Source organism: Mesocricetus auratus, unplaced genomic scaffold (genome assembly GCF_017639785.1).
Source record: "Mesocricetus auratus isolate SY011 unplaced genomic scaffold, BCM_Maur_2.0 Super-Scaffold_100007, whole genome shotgun sequence".
NCBI lineage: Eukaryota > Metazoa > Chordata > Mammalia > Rodentia > Cricetidae > Mesocricetus > Mesocricetus auratus.
The window spans coordinates 98,129,639-98,152,743 of NW_024429191.1; the positions used below are offsets into that span (position 1 = coordinate 98,129,639).

Genomic DNA, 23,105 nt, shown 5'->3' on the forward strand with positions numbered 1-23,105 from the left:
TAACAGTGGACTTTAACATTCTTCTCAGACCTTTAAGTAAACCTAATATAATTTTAAAAGTCACTTTAAGGTTGGGGATATAACTTGGTGGCAGTATATCTCCCTCATGCAAGCAAGGCACTGGGTTGCATCCCTAGCACAGAATAAATATTTTTTCGATGATTAGGCAAGATCCTTCTTTGACGTCCAGTTGCTTCATAAGCAGATCCTCCAGATACGTCCCTAAGTTGGTAACATAAGGAACTGATGGGACTTCTGCTTTGCAGATGATGACACCCACCAGGCTAGGTCAGCATGCTGAGAAACTACCAGGGGAAAAGGAGAGATGTTCCCAAGGTGGGTCCCCATATTGTGCACTCACTGTGGTAGCCCTCCAAAGAGGGTGCACTGGTTCTTCAGTCTGTTTTAAAACCATGTGGAGCCGGGTGGTGGTGGCACACACCTTTAATCCCAGCACTCGGGAGGCAGAGGCAGGCGGATCTCTGTGAGTTCGAGGCTAGGCTGGACCGACAGACTCCAAAATAATACAGAGAAACCCTGTTTTGTAAAACCAAAAAAAAAAAAACCAATATGGACACAAATCTGCACATTCTGTGCATTACTCTTGGGAATGAAGAGTTTCCAGCCACGTACACAGCTGTGTTATCACAGTGCCCATGGAACAGGCGTGTTTTTTGCTGTACATCATCTGTAGCTGGTGACTATCCCAACACCAGAGAGGAGTGCTGCGGCTCAGGAAGGGCATGAGCTGGAGGCATGGGCTTTTGTCAAAGACACGAGAAGGACTATCTCACTGTTCTGAAGTGAAGTAATTGAAGATTTAAGGACTAGTCTCAACAGAACCTGCACAGAAGCCACCAGAAAGTCTGTGGCAAGAAGACAGTATGGTTGAGATGTATCTGCTGGCCTTGTGTGATAGGCCCATGGTGAGAGCCCTGTAACATAACCACAGCCCACTCTTCAGGCATGGGAGGAGATATATGCTGGAGGCTGGCAGGGGGCCCGGCCTTGGGCATCAGGAAACTGGAGTGGAAGTGTGACTGTGCAGAGGGCTCAGTGTAGACACAGCAGCTGACACCACCCGAGAGAGGCCTTGGGTTGTACAGGGACTGGGCTTGGGTTTTTTGTTTGTTTGTTTTTGTTCGAGATTTTATTTATTTGTATTTTATGTGTTTGGCTGCTTTGCCTGCAATTGTGTCTGTGTGCCACACGTGTGCGGTGCCCATGGAAGCCAGAAGAAAATGTCAGATCCTCTGAAACTTAAGTTATGGATGGTTGTGAACCACCATGTTGGCTTTGGAAATCAAACCCAGGTCCTCTGTAAGTGTAGCCAGTGCTCTTAATCATTGGGCCAACTCTCCGACAGCTGCGGATGATTTTGAGCATGGTGAGAGTCCCTAAGGCCTCTGGAGGAGTGCAGTAAAATGGGCTTGGCTCCTTGAAAAAAGTCAGCAGGAGCTGGAGACTCGGGGGAGACCAATTCCATTGTGAAGTTAGGCCATGCACACAGCTATAGACTCAGCATCTTTAGGCAGAGCCAGTGGGGCTAGAGGTGCAACCTTAGATGTATCTCCCCACAGGTCACGGGGGACTCGGGAGGGAGAATGAGCCCCAAATCCCCAAGCTTAGGTCCTGGAGAATGAGGAGGACAGGGGCTGTTTAGCAGAACTCAAGACTAGTGTGGTACCTCTAGGGGAAGACCGTAGAGGGAGCTGTAGCCCAGGTGGTTAACAAGGCCCCTGCCCTTGGAACCAGTATACCCTGAGCTCTATTGTGTACATGCAGAACTGGGGTTGGGAGAACTGGGCTGTCCTGGTCACTCTACTTCCATCTCTGACAGCACCAGGTGGAGTGAAACAGGAAGTAGGTGACAATGAGGTGTCTTCTACCAACAAGGGCTCTTTCTTGGACACAGCTCGGCCCTAGGTGCACATCCCCTTAGATAATGGGGTAATGGGTGTCAATGGACTCAAGACAACTGGGTCAACAGCTTTTGAGGAACGCCACCAGCTCAAGCGAGGACGAAAGGGCATGGTTCCAGGGCCAGAATGCCCTGACTAGCATAGCCCCTGACTTACCAAAGCTGCAGTTTCACTCTTCGGCCATCTAGCAGGATGGTGGTCGTCTTGTGATCGATTCCTGCAAAAGGGTTGAGGACTTATTAGGGCTGGGTGTATCTCCCCAATCACCACCCATAACAGAACTATGAAGCATGTGAAACTCTTGCATTGAGAGAGAAAAAGGTTTCTTGTCATACAGCTTCAAGCTGACAGGCGGGTGTGAGCTCTCTGAAGATTCCCTTGACCCCAGACTGAGTGGAGAGCCACTTAGATTCAAGCACATTCTGGCATCTATGTTGGCTCCCATCAGCTCAATGCCTGGGTGTTTCCCAATTGTATATGTTGGGCCTTGGTCATCCCCTACTACTGCCTTGGGGCTGGGCACTGGTCCAGGGGGGCTGGGTGGCCCCTTAATACTGATTTGGACCTTCCACTGTCAAGAACCACTCTGAGTCTTCACAGAGCTATGTATGGCCTGGTAGCTGATGGACTTGCTGTAGAGCCATGACCAGCTGGGTTCAGTAACACTTATCTGTCCTTTCTTACCTCTGCCCTTTGCTCCAGCCACCCAACACAACACATGAAAGCTAATCTCAGCTGTTTCCAAGGGAACAGAGTTAAAATAGTAGGCCTGGCAGTAGGAGTGTGTGTAGGGAAAAGGGACCGGTCAAAGAAACACACCCTGAGCAGAGCCAAAGAAACACCCTTTGGCCCTGCAACCACAACCAAAGAAATGTACCCTGACCCTAAAACCAGTGCCAAAGGAACACACTTTGTCCCTGGAATCAGAGTCAGTGAAAGAAATGTACCCTGGCCCTAAAATTGGAGCCAAAAGGCTAAAAAGGACCAGAGAAAGAAACACACTTTGGCCCTGAAACCAGAGCCAAATCTGACCCTAATCCTGTGTAAAAAAGTAACCAATCCCGGAGCAGAGCTCTAGCCAATCTGAGCTCAGCACTGAAATCGGACCAATCCCTACTCTGGAAAAACTTCCCCAACCCCAAAATCCCTATTTAACCCTGTGTATGTTCAGCTTGGCTGGTCCAGCTGCCTTCCAATAAACCCCTTTGGATGAGCTTTGGGTGAAGATCTTCTTTTGCGGCAGCGACAGAACAGAGGTGACCCTGGGCAGAGCAGATCGAGTAGCGCTGTAACACTTGCCCGGGAAACCTTCCTTGGCAGAGCGGAGTTGTTACACTCTGCTCCCAGCTTCCCACTCTCCGCTCTCCAGAGCAGAGCTGAACTGTAGCATCTTCGCCCGAGAAACCTCCCGCCTAGCAAAACTGCTAAACTAGGCGAACATCCCCAGCTGGAAGACCCTGTCCTGCCGGAGCAGAGCTGATACACTGGAGAAGCCTTTCTCTGAGGCAAGGCTGTAAGCTGCCAAGCTTACTGCAACCTGTGGTGATCCTTGGCTCCCCAGCTCCAGGATACCTTTCCACCTGAGCTGTGTAACACTCAGTATTCTGTGACTCCCTAGTGCCAGAATACCTGACCCACTCCTGTTCCATCCTGTCCCAACCCATCCCGAAACGCTTACAGTGTGTCCCCCAGGTATTACACTAGGAATGTGAAGGAAATGTAGTCTGGGAGCAAACAGGAAGATACTAACTTTACTGAGTTTGTGTGTGCACAGGAAGGTAGGCTTGGGAAACAGCCTCAAGCCCGGTGACCTATAGACTATACACTATAGGCAGTTTTCTATAACTTTCCTTTCTTTTCAGGTTCGTGTGTGTGTGTGTGTGTGTGTGTGTGTGTGTGTATGTCCATGTTTGTGCATGAGGGTGTGAATACATGTGAGCCTAGTATGTATAAAGGTCAGAGGTTAACCTCAGGTCAGTCTCTCCACCTTATTTTATTTTTAATTATGTGCGTGTTCGTGCACGCACGTTCATGCATGCGTGCCTGCGTGCATGCTAGGAACCAAACCTAGGTCCTTCGTAAAAGCAACAAAGTGCTCTTAACCACTGAACTGTTTCTTCAGTTTAATTTGTTTTAATGTGTTTAATTTGGCCAGGCATGGCGGTACACGTCTTTAATTTCAGCACTCAGGAGGCAGAGGCAGATAGATCTCTGTGAGTTTCAGGCCAGGCCAGCCTGGTTTACATAGCAAGTTAGAGGCAGGCAGGGAGACCCTGTCTCGAAAATATTACTTTTTTATTATTGTTGTTGTTGTTTGTGTGTGTGTGTGTGTGTGTGTGTGTGTGTGTGAGAGAGAGAGAGAGAGAGAGAGAGAGAGAGAGAGAGAGAGAGAGAGAGAGAGAGAGAGAGAGAGAGAGAGGACAGACAGGCAGACATACAGGTGTATGTGTTGTAGTATGTGTGTATTGCAGAGAGAGAGAGATGACAGACAGGCAGACAGACAGACAGGCAGACAGACAGACAGACAGACAGACAGACAGACAGAGACAGGTGTAAGTGTTGTAGTATATGTGGAGATCAGAGTACAACTTCCAGGAGTTGATTCTCTTTCTACCTGTATAAGTCCCAAGGGTCAAACCCTGGTGCCAGGGTTACAGACATGCCTCTGAATTTAATGTGGGTGCTAGGGGCCAGGGGTAGGATCTGAACTCAGGTCATGCTATCATGGCAAGCACGTTACTGGCAGAACCGTTTTACCAGGCTGGCCTCGAACTCACAGAGATCTGCCTGCTTCTGCCTCCCGAGTGCGTGTTTTAATTTTTATGATATTCACAGGCACATGGGTAAGAATGCATGCCACAAGGCGGATCTCTGTGTGTTTGAGGCCAGCCTGGTCTACGGAGCGAGTTCCAGGACAGCCTCCAAAACAATATGGAGAAACCGTGTCTCAAATAAACAAACAAACAAACAAAGAATGCATGCCACAGCACTTGTGCTCGTGTATGAAGTTTAGAAGACAATCTCTCCTTCCACCTTATGGGTCCCAGGGATAATTCAGATTTGTTGTTGTTGTTGTTTTGGTTTTTCAAGACAGTTTTTCTCTGTTTAGCCTTGGCTGTCCTGGAACTCGCTCTGTACACCAGGCTAGACTCAAACTCAAAGCGATTCATCTGCCTCTGCCTCTGGAGTGTTGGGATTAAAGGCGTCAGATACCACCACCCTGCTGAATTCATGTTCTTATGTCTAGTATGTGTTTTGCTGGGGATGGAACCCTGGGGCCTCACAAATGCTAGGTAAATGCCCTACTAAAAGGATGCATCCCAGATTCCCCCAAGACTATTGTTTTGTTTTGGTTTGTGAGATAGGTCTCATGGAGTCTAGGCTGGCCTCAAACTATGTAGCTAAAGAAGACCTTCCTCTTGCTTCCCACCTCTCAGGGATTGGGATGACAGGAATGTGCTATCATGCCCAGCCTCCAAAACTATTTTTTAAAAACAAAAACAAAATCTTCCTGGCCGGGCGGTGGTGGTGCACGCCTTTAATCCCAGCACTTGGGAGGTAGAGGCAGGTGGATCTCTGTGAGTTTGAGGCCGGGCTGGACCGATAGCCTCCAAAACAATACAGAGAAACCCTGTCTCGTAAAAACCAAACCAAACCAAACCAAAACAAAAAAACAAAAACAAAATCCTCCTTCATCCCACCAGTAATAATTTTTTTCTGCTTTTTAATGAAAACATTTAGTGGGGCTGGAGGGATGGCTAAGGGATTAAGAGCACCAGCTGCCCTGCTAGAGAACCCAGGTTCAATTCCCAGCACCCAGTCCGCAGCTCACAACCATCTGTAACATCAGGTCCAGGGAGCCCAGTGTTCTCTTCTGGCCTCCATGGACACTGTATACATGGGCACACAGATATGCATTCAGGCAAAACACCAACGCACATAAAAACAAATACTTAAAAAAGAACCATCTGGGGCTGGAGAGATGGCTCAGTAGTTAAAACACTTGCTGTTTTTTCAGGGATCTTAGTCTTAGCACCTGTTTGACAGTTCACAACCACCTGTTGCTGTAGTTCCTGGGGATCCTACATCCTCTGTTAGCCTCTGCAGGCACAAGGCACATACATACAAAAGAATTTTTTTAGAAGAAGAAACTATTTCCCAAGCCTGATGTGGTGAATCATGCCTATAATCCCAACACTGGGGAGGTAGAAGCAGGAGGATCGGGAATTCAAGATTGTCCTCGCCTATATAGCAAATTTGATGCTAGTGTGGTCTACCTGATACTCTTTTGAAAGAAAGAAAAAGAGAAAGAAAGAGAGAGGGGGAGGAAGGGAAAGAGAAAGGGAAGAAAGGAAGGAAGAAGGAAGGAAAGAAAGGAAAAGAGAAAGAAAGAAAGAAAAAAGAAAAATGAAATGAATGAAAGTGCTTGCACTCTCTTCTGGTCACACAGGTGTGCCACAGCCTGGGTGGAGGTCAGAAAAAAAGGACTCACAGCGTGGGTCCCGAAAATGAACTGGAGTCATCAAGCTTGGTGGCAATCGTCTTTACCCACTGAGCCATCCCACTGCCCCCACACCTTACAAGCTTTGTAAAAAAAAAAAAAGAACTAGATTTGGCTTTTGTTTTCATCTAAGTCGTGGGTCTCTGGATTCAAGTCTAGAGTCATTCTGAGACCAAGTAGAAACATAGCAGGCCAGCCTACTCTACCCATGTCCCATTCCACATTAATTTTTTTGCTTCCCCCAGTAGCCATTATTTTGTCTTTTTTTTTGGCATTTTTGAGATGAGATCTGATGTAGCTCAGGCTAGCCTTGAACTTGGTATTTACCTTAGCTGACTTTGACCTCCTGACCTTGCCTCCTAAGTGTTTAGAATATAGATGTATCCCACCACATCCATAAAATTGTTTTGGTTTTTGTTCATTTGTTGTTGTTGTTTTTTTTTTTTGAGACCGAGTCTGGGTGTGTAGCCCAGGCCGGACTCAAATTTATGGCAACTCCTGCCTCTGATCCCTGTGATTATAAGCATATGCTACAATGCCTATCCACACTTTAACCTCGAGTAATCTTTATTTTGCTGTATTTCTCCAAATTCTTAGTAACTTGTGTTCTTGATTTCTGAGCTTGTATTTTGTAGAATTAACTGACTTCCCACCATGAAAAACAAAAATGTAATTCTCTCCATGTCTCTATAATTCTGTCTCTTCCCATGCGTTTTTAACATGGACAAGCACACCCCTCTAGAATAGTCATGTTGCTTTTTTTTTTTTTTTGGTTTTACGAGACAGGGTTTCTCTGTATTGTTTTGGAGGCTGTTGGTCCATCCCAGCCTTGAACTCACAGAGATCTGCCTGCCTCTGCCTCCCGAGTGCTGGGATTAAAGGCGTGTGCCACCAACACCCAGCTGTTTTTATTTTTATTCATGTGTGTGTCTGTATGAGTGTCTGGTTGCCCACAGAGGCCAGAAAAGAGGTAAGTAGTTGAGAGCAGCCTAATGTGGGTGTAGGGACTGAACATGGGTCCTTTCTACATCTCCTGGAAGAGCACCAAGCACTCTTAGTTAAGAGTGCCGTCTCTTTGTTAAACACTGCCTCTGGACCAGTGAGATGATGACTCATTGGGCCAGGGCTTGTCACACAGCCCTTGAATTCCATGTTCAAGGGATAGAACAATTCCTGAAAGATGTCCTCTTGTCTCAAAGCAGTCACCAAGGTATAGCTTCCCCCCCACACACATTCAACTTCCTGTTTATTTAAATCTACTGTCAGAATCTTCCTGCTTGTTCTGGGTCAGGAAAATCCCTGAGTATGGAGTTCCTCCAGTGTTTATGATTTCTCCGGTTCTTTCTTGGGGAGGATTCGTGGAAGGTAGACGTGGAGATATTAGAAGTGTCCTTGGTTTGTCATCACTCATCTTTGAATTCGGTAGGTATCTAAATGAGGTTAGGTACTTTTCTTTCAGAAGTATGTTTCTGCTGATGGCAGATGTCAAACTGGTCCTCCAAACTTCAAACACAGTCGGATTTCCTCTCCTCCAGTCTGTGCACCACATGCATGCAGTACCTCATGGAGGCCAGAAGAGGGCATTAGATCCCCTGGAACTGAAGTTCCAGATGATTGAGAGCAGTCTTGTGAGTGCTGGGCATTTAACCCATATTCTCTGGAAGAGCAGCCAGTTCTCTTAACTGCCTCGAAAACATTCTGTTTTTGAGTCATTGATTTTTGACACAGGGTCTAGTGTCTCTCTGATTAGACTCAGACTCAAAATGTAGTCAAGGGTGATCTTGAACTCCCGATGCTGCCGCCTCTACCTCCCAAGTGCTGGTTTGGGTTTGTGTCATGCTTGAATTGAAAGCGTTCTTGAATCTGTTTTCTCCTTCTGGAAAATTGTCAATGAGATGCTTAAACACTGTGAACTTGTCCCATAACTTTCTTTTCTGATTCCTTTCTTTCTTTCTTTCTTTCTAAAATGCTTTTCCTTGTGTGGTTTGCAATTTTATTTTATTTTTTATTTAAGTTAGAAACAAACTTGTTTCACATGTCAATCCCAGCTCCCTCTCCCTCCCCTCCTTCCCCATATTTCTTTCTTTTTTTTCTCTCTCTTGCTCTCAGCCTTTTTTTCAAATTCTGTTTTATCTCCTGTCCCTTCTTTGAGATAGATCTTCATTTTCATTGTTGTTATATTTTCAGTTTCCAAGATCTGTCTTGATTGCTATTTAATTGGTCCTTTCTGAGATTCTGTTCTGGCATGGGCCAGCTGTCCTGCAAACAATGTCGGACACAGCAGAGAACCCAGCAACCTAAGAGTGTCGGAGAATGGCTTAACAGAGGGACAGACTGCTCACGATGAGCTCTGTGTGGCACCATCACTGACAACATTCACCCAATTTAAAGGTCCTGGGCCAGCTTCCTCCCAAGGTGAGAATCTGCAAACCCGAGAAGCAGCCAAACACAGAGGCTTGAACATGGAGGTCATCTGTGGGAAAATCCCGACAGCACTGGGATCCAGCCACTCTTGAAACAAGACCTGCCCTAACTGGACAGGACACATGATGTGGGAGCATCTTTTCTGTTAACACTACTTTTGAGTTAATATTTTTGCTCACCAAAAATGTTCAAGACATAATGCCTGTTGGAAGAAAAGGAAAGAGCAAAATATGGGGAGAGAGAAAGAAAGGGAGGAGAGTGGGAGGGAGGGAATGGGAGAAAACCCCTAACTTGGGAAAGCCACAGAAGATCCACTTGAAGATCCACTACACAAAGTCCACTGATCTCCATAGACCTCATAAGGGTAAATAAGCAAGAATTTAAAGGAAAACCTATCCAGGGGGGCAGGAAGATGGCTCAACAGTTCAGAGTGACTCTTGTAAGTCTGGATCCAGGATATCCAACATCCTCTTCTCTCTCTCTGTCTCTCTCTGTCTCTGTCTGTCTCTGTCTCTCTGTCTCTCTGTCTCTCTGTCTCTCTGTCTCTCTCTCTCCTCTCTCTCTCTCTGTTTTGAGGCAGGGTCACACTGTGTCTGTCTGGCCTAGAGCTTGCAGACCAGGCTGGCCTTGAACTCACAGAGATCTACCTGTCTCTGACTCCCCAGAGCTGTGATTAAAGGAGTATATAACACACCTGGCCTCTGATACCCTCTTCTGGTCTCTGTGGGCACCTACACTCATATGTACATATCCACACAATACACATAAATAAAAATTAAAAAGAAAACCTAGCACAGCAACAAAAATTTAATTAGACTCAGCTTCCATTATTAGAGTGGTTTGGCTGCTCCCAAATGACCAGTTCTCAAAGGGTGGGAACCAGCAGGCTTAGCCCCTGAGGACTGTTTGTGATTTTCCCAACATCTGTGCTCCGTCCCTATTGAGCTTTCACTTGCTTTAAGGCAGTGAGCGATTTGACCTTTCTTCACAGTCCACTTTGTCTCCAATCTGGGCACTATCTGCTCCCCCAGCACCTCTCTGTAACCCTGTAAGTGAGGATTTAGGACAGGGCTAGGAAGGGTGCTTTCTCAGACTGTTGGAGTTGTTCTTAACAAAAGTGCCAAAAACGATGTTGATTCTAAACAACCTAAATCCATTTCCCGCAAGCACCAGCAGATTCAGATTTGGGAATTATGACTTCCTGGTTTCCCAGTGGTGCTGTCTGTCAGCACAGGAGGCCAGGGAGCTTTCTGGGCTCTGTTGTAGCTCATCAGTGAGACTCCAGTCACCTAACCTCCCCACATCCTACACCACATCAACATATAAATTTGGGTGATGGGACACATCCAATGTGTCACATGCAGGGTGAGGAGATAGAGCTGTCACTCAACTTCTATGGCAGTAGTTATGGTTTGGGCTCTTTTGTGAGAATCTCATGGTAATCAACACAAAAGAGTTAGGTCTGTTAACTAAGGCTGGGGCAGAGTTCACTTCACTCTAGGTATTAATTCAAACACAGTCAGATGTTAAATTTTTCCTTTTTTCAAAAAAAAAGAAAAGAAAAATAGGTTCCACACAGGTTAAAAAGTATTCCAGAAGGCATAGATAGGTGTTAAAATTGTCGATATAAACATCAGAAAGGTAATTTCTGTGTTGTGACCCCTTCCTAATAACTTTGTCTTTTATAGCACTTCCTAGTCAGAAACAAAGTTAACCAACATTGATTTTTTTAAAATTAGGATGCTTTCAGGGCATTGTAGTGACAAGCCCACAGAGCTGATGAGTGGGAACCCATCAGAGCACAGGGGATAAGGGACACAGCAGGAGCAGCCTGGAAGAGACACGGCTGCACATGGAGATGGCATATTGAGGCCCAAAGGCTGGGTACCCTTATTAGGTGGGCCCCAAGGTGCTGAAAAGACATGGCTATACCCACCACAGGCAAGGACCTTTGAGTTGTGGCAGGTGTACCCTTACTTCCAGCCAGGAAAACTGAGACCTAGGGGGAAATTGTAGAAGCTACTAGTGTCGGGGTGTGTGTACATCTGTGCCTTGATCATCGTAGTACTACAGAAGGACCTGCAGTCCTCACAAATGAGCCCAAACCAGTAACTACTGCCATCCCCCCAACTAACTGGAAAGCAAAAGGCCTTTAACCAAGGCCGTGGGGGGAGCTGTGGCACCAAATGGGGGCTTCTCAGGTGCTGCTATCTGTGGTCAACTTAGTCTACCCTGGCTGTAGACCTGTGGCCTTCTGGGGCCTATGGTACCTGGCTTGGGAGCATTCCATCAGCATTCCACAGTCCTCTACCCTGGGCCTCATCCACATGCAAGGAAGAGGCAGAGGAAACCCAGTCTTCAAGTCTCCACCTTCTACTGCCCAATCATCTATTACCCGAGCCAATCACACACGCGTTCTGGACTTCTAGGGTCAGGGGTCTGATCCCTGAGGGAGACTGGAATCCCTTTGCTTAATCACCAGCACCCCCACAGAGTTTGGATGCCAGATTCTGGGAGAAACTACCAGTCCTATGTTAAATATCTTGTTCTCTCATCTGTCTGTCTGTCTATCTATCATCTATCTCTATCATCTATCTATCTATCTATCATCATCATCTATCTATCTATCCATATATCTATCTCTATCATCCATTCATTCACCCACACATCTTTCATCTAAGCTAGCTAGCTAGTTGTCTATCATCTATCCATCCATCTACCCATCTATTATCTATCTATCTATCTATCTATCTATCTATCTATCTATCTATCATCTGTCACATAATATAACCACATAACACACAGACACAGAAGTCAAAGGCTCACATAAGCTAGGTTTAAGTTCACACAAAAATCTTTCATAAACTTAGTTTCTTGCTTTAGTCTCTCCAATGTTTTCTTGATATCAGCTCATTTGCTGTCTTATCATATTTCTTTTTTTTTGTTGTTGTTACATTCTGATCCATGAGATTGTAACACTTCTGACACTGACGCTGTCAGTGTTAGCACAAAAACACAATTAAAATTTATTGAACGTGAGTAATTCACTTTGCCTATGAGACATGATGGGTCAGTGAGATGGCTCTGTGGTTAAGGGTTCTTGCCACCTGTATTTGATCCCTGGGTCACAGTCGGTGGAAGGGGACAACTGACTCCTGCAAGTTTTCCTCTGATCTCCACACGTGTGACATGGCACACAAGAACATGTGTGCACATATACACTAAATACCAAAGAACATGATTAAAATACAAGGAAGCTTCTAAATCAAAGCCTGTCAGCGTGGTCACTGAATGAGTCAGAATAACGGGGTTATTAATAGAAAGATAATTTTAACCTTAAAAAAACCCTCACACACACACAAAAAAAATCAAACACGAAGCTATTCTCCACACACGTAGATGAGTAAGTGATTTAGTAATCTATTTTCACTCCTCCACCAGCTGCTGCTTTCTATTTCTGGGAGCGAGCTGACAGGAATGTGCCCCCTTCATACAGGAAAATCACTTATGGTGCAAATATTGATTAAATGTAATTTATAACATGTTTACTTCTGAGAACCTGACTTTTGAGTAATAATGTATCAGGTTGGATGAAAATGTAAGGTATCAGATTAGTTGCTGGGGACTGAGGGGATGTGGGAGTGAGGACAGAGGTGATGGTTGCACAACACTGAGTGTACTCAATGCTACTTTAATAAAGTCAGTCTAAAATGACTCTTCCTGATCTTAAATGTGTGATTTTTTTTACCACATCAGAAAGAGCTTGGCCTTTGCCTTCTCCCCAGGACACACTATTTGTTAGTTCACTAATCTGGGCAAGTGTGGTAAGGAAAACCAAGTCCTACTTTTAGCAGCAACCTGTTCTAAATATGCACAGAGAACACCACTGTGGGTATTGCATGTCTTACAGGGAATCCTGTGCCCTTCTTGGGGTATAGAACACACACCATGTGTGTACAGTGGGAAGGGGAGGGCCTCATTGGAGCCTCGCTTAGAGGATGTGAGGGAGGGTCTTGAAGGATGTGACTACACTCTGCCCAAGGATGGCAAGCCACTTCTCTGTTGTAGGAGACAGGTGAGGATGGCCTGAACTTCTCCACCTAGAAGATGCCAGGATCTGACGTTAGAGAATCATGATGTCAAAACACTGAATTTCAAAAATATCTTGGGATAGGAAGGGCAGGTGACAGGAGGTATGAGGGTCTGTTGCAGATAACTGGAAAATATGAAGGAACTGGGCTCCCATAGAGCACATAGGAACATTGTCCTGGTGTATGTGAGCTGTGGACCCTAATGGGCTAAGAGCTGTGTGATCCAGAGAACAAACATGAGCATAAGAAGCCTAGCAAAAGACACCCTCTTGGGAGAGAGGTTTTTTTTTTTTTAAATATTTTATTTATTATGTATACAGCCTTCTGCCTGCATGCCAGCAGAGGGCACCAGATCTCATTCAAGGTGGTTGTGAGCCACCATGTGGTTGCCGGGAATTGAACTCAGGACCTCTGGAAGAACAGTCAGTGTTCTTAACCACTGAGCATCTCTCCAGCCCCGGGAGAGGGTTTTCTACAGGGCATAGAGCCACCTCCTTCTCTGGTACTCCGGTCCCTTAGGATGCACTGACTCAGTGCATAGAGTCTGGGTACTGAGATGGACATTCTTTGGCCACAATTCCCTGGAGCTAAGAAAAAGCATGGGCTGAATTATCCTGTTCAGGGCCTAACAGCTCAAGTTGATCAATCATCCACCACTGTCAAACACCTAAGAAAATAAACTTAAAGGAGAAAGGATTTGCTTTGCCTGACAGCTTCGTAAGTTTTGGTCCACAGTCAGTTGACTCCTTTGATTTGGCCCTGAAGTGAGACAATACACTGAGGAGTGTGTGGTGGAACAGGGCTGCTTACCTCATGGCACCCAAGAAGCAGAGAGAGGAAGAGGTTGAGGAAAATGTAGTCCCCAAGGGCACGTAACCAAGTACCTATTCTCTTCAACTAGGTCCCATAGTCTCTATCACCTCCTAATAAATGCCATCAAATTATGAACCCATCAGTGGATTAGTCAATCCATAGATGAAGTTCAACCCCTCATAATCCAGTTATCTTCCCAAAATCCACAGCTGGCAAACAAGCCTTTACCACGTGACCTTTATGGGACCAACAGCCCAACAAGGTTCTGAGCTCAGCCTTGTCCCGCATCTCAGCCAGGTAGGAACCAGCTTGTAGGACCTCAGTGGCCTCAGACTCTATGCCTGGTTCTCTCCCAGGGTCCACCATAACCAGGGAAACACCCTCCAGACAGGGGAAAAATGATCCCTTATAACCATTTCCTCCACTGCTGTAACACTAACTGTCCTCTTCTTGGGGGAGGGGCTCTGAGGGTTTGTCCACGAGGGAGACCAGACTTAAGCTCCACACAAGTGTCTGTGTAACCAAAGCAATTGGAAGGCTTAAGCAGGAGGATCTTGAATTTGAGGTCATCCTGGTCTGTATAGTGAGATTCTGTCTCAAACAAACAAACAAAACCCAAGAGCTGTGGATTTAGTTCAGTGATAGAAAGCTTTCCTAACACGGACAAAGCCCTTGGTTCAGTCTCCAGCAAATACATAAATCATACACATATACATATATACATGGAAAAGCTACTTTGAAACAATGTAACATTTGAAAACTTAGTAAAATCACCCACAATCTTACTTCTCACAGACCAACCCATGACACCCTAGATACTTCCTTTCACTCCATTACCTCTCAATATGATTTCCTTGTCACATAGTTATACCAGGGTAGATATAACTTTTAATATTATCTGCATGAAACTGATATAACCTGTAGTTTAAAATATACTTTCTTTGTTGTTGTTGTTTTGTTTTTTGAAGCAGGGTTTCTCTGTATAGCCCTAGTTGTCCTGGAACTCACTCTGTAGACCAGATTGGGACTACAGGACTGGGACTAAAGGCATGCACTATCATCACTTGGCTTAAAATATACTTTCTTGCCAGGTGGTGGTGGCGCACGCTTTAATCCCAGCACTCAGGAGGCAAAGACAGGCGGTTCTCTGTGAGTTCAGGGCCAGGCTGGTCTGACAGCCTCCAAAACAATACAGAGAAACCCTGTCTCGTAAAACCAATATATATACTTTCTTATAGTTAGGGCAATATTCAATTTTTCAAGGCAACAAAAACTTTCTAATCTAATTAACAATATGTGTTTATATGCATACATATGATTGTGTATCCACATATATTTTGTTTTATTTGTACTTTCTTGTTTTAAAGGTTTATTTATTTTATGTGAATACTTTGCGTGTATGCTTGCCCACCAGTAGAGGGCATCAGATTCTACCACAGATGGTTGTAAGACGCCATGTGGTTGTTGGTAACTGAACTCAAGATCTCTAGAAGACTAGAACATCTAGTGCTCTTAATTGCTGAGCCACCTTTCCAGCTCCCCTCTATATAATCTGAATTTCCTCTCATGTAATTAAGGGTAGTAAATGGGTAATAATGTCAATTATTAGAAAGAAAATGGTACTAGAGATAGTATGTAAAAATTACTTTCCTGTGCGGTTGGAGAAATAACTCAATGCCTAGGAGCACTGGCTGCTCTTGCAGAGGACCTGCGTCCAGTTGCCAGCATGCACATGGTGGCTAACAAATGACTGTAACTCCAGTTCCAAAGGCCCGATGCCCTCTTCTAATCTCCATGGGTACTGGATGAAAATAGTATACAGACACATGTGCAGGCAAAACACCCATTCACATAAAATAAAAATAAATCTTTTTTAAAAATTATTTTCACATTTATCTCTCTTTTCTCATTTGTAATTTAGAAAATGTTATTGGAGATACTAGATAAAGGCAACTAAAACAGACGACCAGGGCAAAACCCCTGTACCACCCGCAAGTTTGTTGGGCTGGGGTGGCCCAGTCACTAGGGGGGCATGAAAGCCTAGCAGGAACACTCGAGTCGAGAGGACCCTAAGCATAGGCTTACTTTGGGGGAGGTCCTGGGGAAAGGAAGTTCCTTGATAAGGTCCTAGACAACAGAGACCAACATGGGCAAGGGGTCCCAGCTGCAAGAGGAGGGGGTCCTTTGGGGGATCCCAAGTTCTTGGTTCTGCTTTCATGGGAAGAGTAACACCAGGTTGAGGATGTAACTCAGCTGGTAGAGTACACACTTGTCCTAGCATGCACGAAGCTCTGGGCTTGATGCTCAGTCCTGTATAAACTAGACCTAGTGGTCTGTCTACAGCCCAGCATTCCGGGGTGGAGACAGGAGGATTAGATGAAATTCAGAGTTTCCAGGTGTGGTGGCACACACTCTAATCCCAGCCCTCAGGAGGCAGAGGTAGGGCAGATCTAAGAGTTGGAGCCAGCCCAGTTTACATAGATTTCCAAGCCAGCTAAGTTATATATATATATAGATATATAGATATATATATATAGATATAGATATAGATATAGATATGAGTCCAAGGTCATCCTTGGCTATATAGCAAGCTCTTGACCTGTCTTGCAAAATCATCTCTAATATGGGTGTGTGTGGGGTATTACCATCTGTGTTGTATTGAATAGTGTCCCTTTAAATTTTATATCTTCCTGCAATCCCAGACTGTAACCTTATTTGCAAATAAAAAATAGGGTATTTTCAGATGTAGCCAAGATGGAGCCACTATGAATTAATTCGGGCCCTAAATCCAGTGCCTGATATGCTTACAGAGATATGTAGGGATGTAGGAAAGCCACATGACAGCACAGGCAGACTACAGCCAGCCTGCCTTATGCCAAAGAACCAAGGATTAATGATACCAAGAAGCAGGGTGGGTAAGGAAGGGCCCTCCCCTCAGGCTGTCAGAGGGAGCATGGAGAACTGACTCTAGGCCCTGCCATTTAGCTCTGAGGAAGAATCACTGTTGCTATTGTGAGGCCTCGTTTTTGTCAGCTGTCACAGCAGCTCAGGAAGCCTTCCTCCGCCAGCAGCACTTGAAAACGCCCCTCTGCCACTGCACCATTTCAACAGCCTAAGGCTCTAGGCAAAGCTCACAGGCCAAGCACATTGGAACCCCTCCTTTGCAGGTACACCCCCCTACGCCGGCCACTTGACCCCGGAGCTTGATGGTGTCGGCTTCAGCTGAACTGACTCTACTCAAACCCCCACAGACTGTCAGTGACCTCCCAACACACATAGCATTCTGATAGGAAGAAGCCAAGTTCGTCTATGGATAGATATTACTAATCTAAGAGAGAACTGTGTACTCTTCACAGTAGTCGGTGCGTGTTTCCCTATTGGGATAATAACCTTTTGTATTAATAATTAATAGCCCACTTGTCAAGGCCAATTACTGCTTAATATGGATATTTATGATTCTTCCTCTATAAACCTGCTTTGCTTTTATTTTTAATTAAGCCAATCAAACCAATCCTGCCACAAGCCACGATATTAATAACACACTGTCAACTCAAATGTCATGTTTAGAGGAGGGTAATTACCATTAACTGCAGGAGGTTGTTGGGATAAACAGCCCACACAATATAGCAACAGTCTGAGGCCCGTTTTTACTTCAAGACCAAAACTTGAGGAGCATTTGTGAGGGCCTATGTAATTCTTCATCAACAACAGTATGGGAGTCTTTCTAAGACATGATGATCAGTATCTAGGTGGACCCTGCTGAGACCACAACACCCTGGACCTTGGCCTGGCTGTCAAGCTCTGACACTAATACATAGAGGGAGCATCTTTTGCCTGGGCTCCTGATGGTGCAAACACATTGCTGCCACTCTATCAGCTAAGACTGGGAACAAAAAATCAAAGGACAGTTTCCACATTAGCGAAAGGGCCGAAGGCTCAACTGCGTATAAATTCTATACAATATGTTAGGAGTTTAAAAATCAGTGGGGTGGAGAGATGGCTTTGTGGTTAAGAGTACTGGGTGCTCTTGCAGAGAACCTGGGTTCAATTCCCAACACCCATATGGCAATTCAACCGTCTGTAATTCCAGATTCAGGGGACTTTACGCCCCATTCTGGCCTCAGCAAGCACTGTATGCACTTTTGAAATTTATTTTGAGGCTGGAGTCAGGGTTCAGTGGGTAAAGGCATCTTGCTGCAAGACCTGAGGTCCATCCCAGGATTCACATAGTGGAAGGAGAGAACTGACTCCTGTAAGTTGACCTCTACATGTGAGCTGTAGTAGACACACACACACACACACACACACACACACACACTAAATGAAATGTGAACATTTAAAAATAAATATAGCTTTATTTATGACTCTGCAGGACCTCCATCTCATAGGTTTTTTAAGCGTAAGCCCATGGGGCACTGCAGAATTTTCAGCGTTTTATTTGTACATAGCTGTTCTCTGGCAGCAAATTAAGTTAGATACATCTGGGAATAAAATTTGAAATATAGTTAAAAAAAACATACTGCAAAAATCACTCACGATGGCCTGTAAATACAAGTTGATATAGCCCATTGCTCTAGATGCCCGGAGTTGCACTCCTTACACTTATGACAGAAGGATGATAAGTTCAAGACTCATCAGGGCCACAGAGTGAATTTAAGGCTAGGCTGGAAAACCTAGTAAGAATCTATCTCAAAAACTGAAAGTAATAAAAGGAGGCATGGCATGGTAGCACCTATCTTCACTAATTTTAATACGCTATTGCCCAACAGGCAGAGGCAGTCAGATCTATGTGAGTCCCAGGACAGCCAGAGCTATATGGTAAAACCCAGTACCAAAAAAAAAAAAAACCCAAACAACAACAACAACAAACAAATGAAAAAAAGAAGGCTATGCTTGAGCATTGCCTAGCACTTAGGAGGCCCTAGGTTCAATGCCAGTACCTCACACAAAGATGCACATGCAGCTTTACTATTTTCAAGCACACAGAAGTATTTCTGAATGTTAAAAAATTGCATTTTAAAAAATTGACTGTACGCTCATATATGGTAGCACAGTCTGTAAAAGAAGTAGGAAATCAGACCCTCTTCAGGGAGCCTCCCCACCCCCCCAGAGGGCGTGGGTTCAGGTTGGAACTCTTGAGTTCACACTGGGAAGCAATGACTTTATACATCATGTTTTAAGTCTTAAGGAGGTTGCCATGGGAAACCTGCAGGGTAGCTATGCAAATGAGCAAATGTAAGGTTGCCTGCAGAACAGAAAGAGGAGGAAACAACAGGGCTGGGAGGAACATTTGTCACGAGCGAAAAGAAAGGAGGAGAAAAGATTACAATTGGGTCACTGAATAAAGAAACCTTAGTGCTCCTTGCGTGGAAGGAGCATCAAGAAAAGGGACTTTCCTGAACATTATTTCTTAGAGATAGACTTTCTGAGGGTGGTGGGGAACAGCCCCCTGGGCCAGCCTACTTGTCCACATCCTAGCTCTTCCTCATGCACTCACCCTCTCAGGGGCTGATAATATAACTTGTCATTCTAAATGATTCTTGCACACTCTCGATACATGGGAATTATTAGGGAGATTTTCCTGAGAGAAAGGAGCTGGAAGGGCTGGAGACGTAGATCAGTGGTTGACAGCACCGGCTGCTCTTCCAGAGGACTGGGTTCAATCCCCAGCACCCACACGGCAGCTCACAACTGTCTGTAATCCAGCTCCAAACGATTTGACACCCTCACACAGACGCACACACCAATGCGCACAAAATTAAAATAAACAAATCATTTGGAAAAAAAAAAAAAGGAGCCGGAGACAGCCAAGAAGGGAAGTAGTCAGAGAACATGGAATGCCTGTTCTGCTGGAAGCATTTGGGAAGCAACAGATGCAGTATTTGGGGTCTGTTTAATCCATTTCCCTTCCTTGCCACTAATGAAATTCACAAGATGCGGAAACATCCTCAATCAGGGAAAGGAAGATCAAGAGCTGGTGTGGGATGTGTCAGCCATGGAGGCAAAGGAGAGAAACAGGGGGGGGGTGCAGGAGAAGAAAGGTAGCATAGGTACTGACCCTCTTCTTTCTATGCCTGTTTGGAAAAAAAAGTAAACGGATCATTTCAGAAAGGTTGAATTGGAGACCTGCTTGCTGGACAGGAGTGAGAACCTTAGGAGAGACCAGTGCTGTAGAAGGATCACGACAGTCACTATAGTCACCACAGGAATGGAAGACAGCTTCCCTAGGAACACAGGTACCACAGTAAGGGTCCTCAAAGGCTGCAGGACCCAGAACCCAAGACCCCTTGCCTTCCAGTTGCAAGGACAAAGGATAGTAAAATGACCAAGAGGACATATGGGAAGGTTTGATGGGGGAAGTCCTGTGTATATGTCAATAAAGCACTGTTGGCCAATAGGGAAGCAAGATAGGTGGGACTAGGAGTCGAGGAGGACTCTGGGTAGGAGAAACAAAGGGAGTCAAGATGTAACCGCCATAGGGATAAGAAACCCGGAAACTTCTCTGGTAAGAGAAATACTTAGATTAACAATTATGGGATAAATACTTAAGTCAGAGCTAGCCAGTAAGAAACAAGCAAGGCCAACAGCTTCATAATTAATACAGTGTCTTGTGTGTTATTTGGGGACTACAACGCGGCAGAGTCCAGGTGACTGGTGCGGACAAACCAAGCAACTGGCTAAGAAAAAGGCTTCTCTCTACAAAGGTTAACTGCACATAGTTAGGCTAAAGAGAACACACATCTCACAGGAACCCCCCAGCAAGACAGGAAGAACTTGCATGAATGGTGCATGATCAGATCGAGACAAACCAGCTGCCATGGCTTGGATGAATGTCCCCAGCGGCCTTCATGCTTGAGGTTTGCTCTTAAGGTGACACTTTTGGGAAGGGTGTAACCTTTGAGTGGGCTGGTGTGAAGTCTTGGGTTATAATGGAACCTCAGATGATGGCTGCTTTCTTTTTTTTTTTTTACTTTCTATTTGAAGACATAAGGGTCTTTCTTCCTTCACACACTCTCACCCCAATAAAGCATCAAGGCCAGCTGATCATGGATTAACTCCCCCAAACTGTGAGCTAAACAAACCTTTTTTTCTTTATAAAGTGAATACCACCTCAGATGTTTGTTACAGAAACGGGAGGCTGGCTAACATACAGACCAACTGCTCAGACCCAGAGAGTATCCCAAGCGCTGTAATCAAAGATGTGGCAGAGAGAAAAGAAGACATTTCTCCAACTGGGTGGTTAACTGTCAAAAAATTTAAAAATGTATGATGATCCCTTTGTTAGTTTTTTGGACTTGTCAGCTGAACACAAGCTAGAGACCTCCTAGAAGAGGGAACCTCAATAGAAAGTATTACCTCCATTATACGGTCCGTACGCAAGCCTTTGGGGGCATTTTCTTGATTGATGATTGATGTGGAAGGGCCCGCCCACTTCGGGTAGTGTCATCCCTTTGCAGGTGGCCCTCTGTATATATAGAAAGCAAATTGAGCAAGCCTGTCAGCAGCATTCCTCCATGGCAGCTGCCCTAGTTCCCGCTTTGAGTTCCTGCCCTGATCTCCCCTCATGATGGACTATGAGCTGTAGGATGAAATAAAGCCTTTCCCAAATTGCATTTGGTCACGATGATTTTCACAGCAATAGACACAAACAAACAAGACAATCCCTCATACCACGTTCCAACTGGAAAGCAGCCATCAGCATCAAAGGTAGACCAACAGAGCTTTTAGAGGGGAATTTTTCACTACTTAGCAGCAGACTTGTTACACAAAACTCCAACCATGAGACACTGGTAATTTTGGTTATGTTGCTATTAGAGTCTTCTGTTTGTTCAAAATCACTACTAAAGGATTGACAAAATGCTGCACAGAGAAGAGTCACTATGCACACTGCAAGTACCTGACACAGGAAACACGCCTATCAATCACTAAAAATAACCAAATTGCATGAAAAAAGACAAAAATGTGCATATTTTATAAAAGAAGAAATAAAAATGTGTTTACTCTCATTAGCCATTGGAGAAAATAAAAATCCTAAACATAGGCCGGGCGTTGGTGGCACACGCCTTTAATCCCAGCACTCGGGAGGCAGAGGCAGGCTGATCTCTGTGAGTTCCAGGCCAGCCTGGTCTACAGAGTGAGTTCCAGGACAGCCTCCAAAACAATACAGAGAAACCCTGTCTTGAAACAACAACAACAACTGTGTGTGTGTGTGTGTGTGTATGCACGCATGTTTTGAGGATGGATCTCATGTAGACCAGGCTGACCTTGAACTTTCTATATATCCAAGGATGATTTTGAACTTCTAATTTTCCTGCTTTAACCTGACCTCTCAAATGCTGAGATTACCACTATATGCCACTACATCTATTTTTTTAATGTGGTATTTGAGGAGCAAATCTAGGCCTTCATGCATGTTAGGAAAGCCTAAAATAAACAATAAGATGGGCTGGGGAGACAGCTCAGTAGTTAACCTGGGTTTGGCCCCAGCATCCACATGTAGCTCACAACCTTTCATAATTCCAGTCCCAGGGAATCCAACATCTTTTTCTGATATTCTTGGGCAACAGGCACATATGTGGAGTACATACATGCATGGAGGCAAAATAATCATAAACATCTAAAATTAAATCAACAAAAGAGTATAGCTAAAATGCAAAAGGGAAGTAATAAGTGTTGGTGAGGGTATAAGCCATCATAGCTCTTGGAATTTACCAGTAGAAATGTATGTACCAAAGTTAAATTTATGTAAAGTATTCATGTTTGTTCTTTTGTGTGTGTGTGGGGGTGCGCGTGTGGTTACAGGAACTGAGTCCATGGTCACACACATGGTAAGCACATGCTATATGACTAAGCTACACACTCAGCCCCGTACACGTGTCTCAGACTCAGCATTGCTAACTGAAATGAGAAAGACATGTACTACACATGTTGCACAGCAAAGAAAAGCATTATAAACGGTAACTGGAAACTACACAAATTCCCATAACCAGCAGGATGACCAGCAAGCCACAGTGTGGTCACATAAAGGATTTGCAAAGGAGAACCTTGTATGCATAAAGGAGCAAGAGAAGCAGATACTATGTGATCCTCTTTCCCACAGTGTAAATTCAGGCAAGCGTGATCTAGTCGGCCACGATGCATGACTGTGCTTATGCTGAGGGGCATGCTGTGACTTGTAGAGTGAATAAGGGGCTTCAGGAGGCTAGCAGTATTGTGTCTTGATCTGGATATTGGTGACATGGCATGTTAGTGTCCTGGAAGTACACTGAGCTATGTCATGACAGAATGTGTACCATTCTATATGTATATTAGTCTTTAAAAAGTAAAGAATAAAGAAAACATGACAAAGGACCC

The 23,105-nt window shown here is 44.8% G+C and overlaps 1 protein-coding gene across 2 annotated transcripts in view; it reads right to left on the bottom strand.

Annotated features, from left to right (window-relative positions):
• Rab40b (RAB40B, member RAS oncogene family) overlaps positions 1 to 23,105 on the bottom strand; it is a 31,460-nt gene that overhangs the window by 4,684 nt on the left and 3,671 nt on the right. Inside the window, exons 2-3 of one of the 2 annotated variants that reach the window (XM_040750226.1) lie at positions 21,108 to 21,216; positions 2,079 to 2,139 (exon numbers count right to left, since the gene is read on the bottom strand). In XM_040750226.1, the coding sequence (XP_040606160.1) occupies positions 2,079 to 2,139; positions 21,108 to 21,216 (170 nt within the window). The remainder of the gene's footprint in view (positions 1 to 2,078; positions 2,140 to 21,107; positions 21,217 to 23,105) is intronic. The other variant, XM_040750225.1, reaches the window with a different exon arrangement.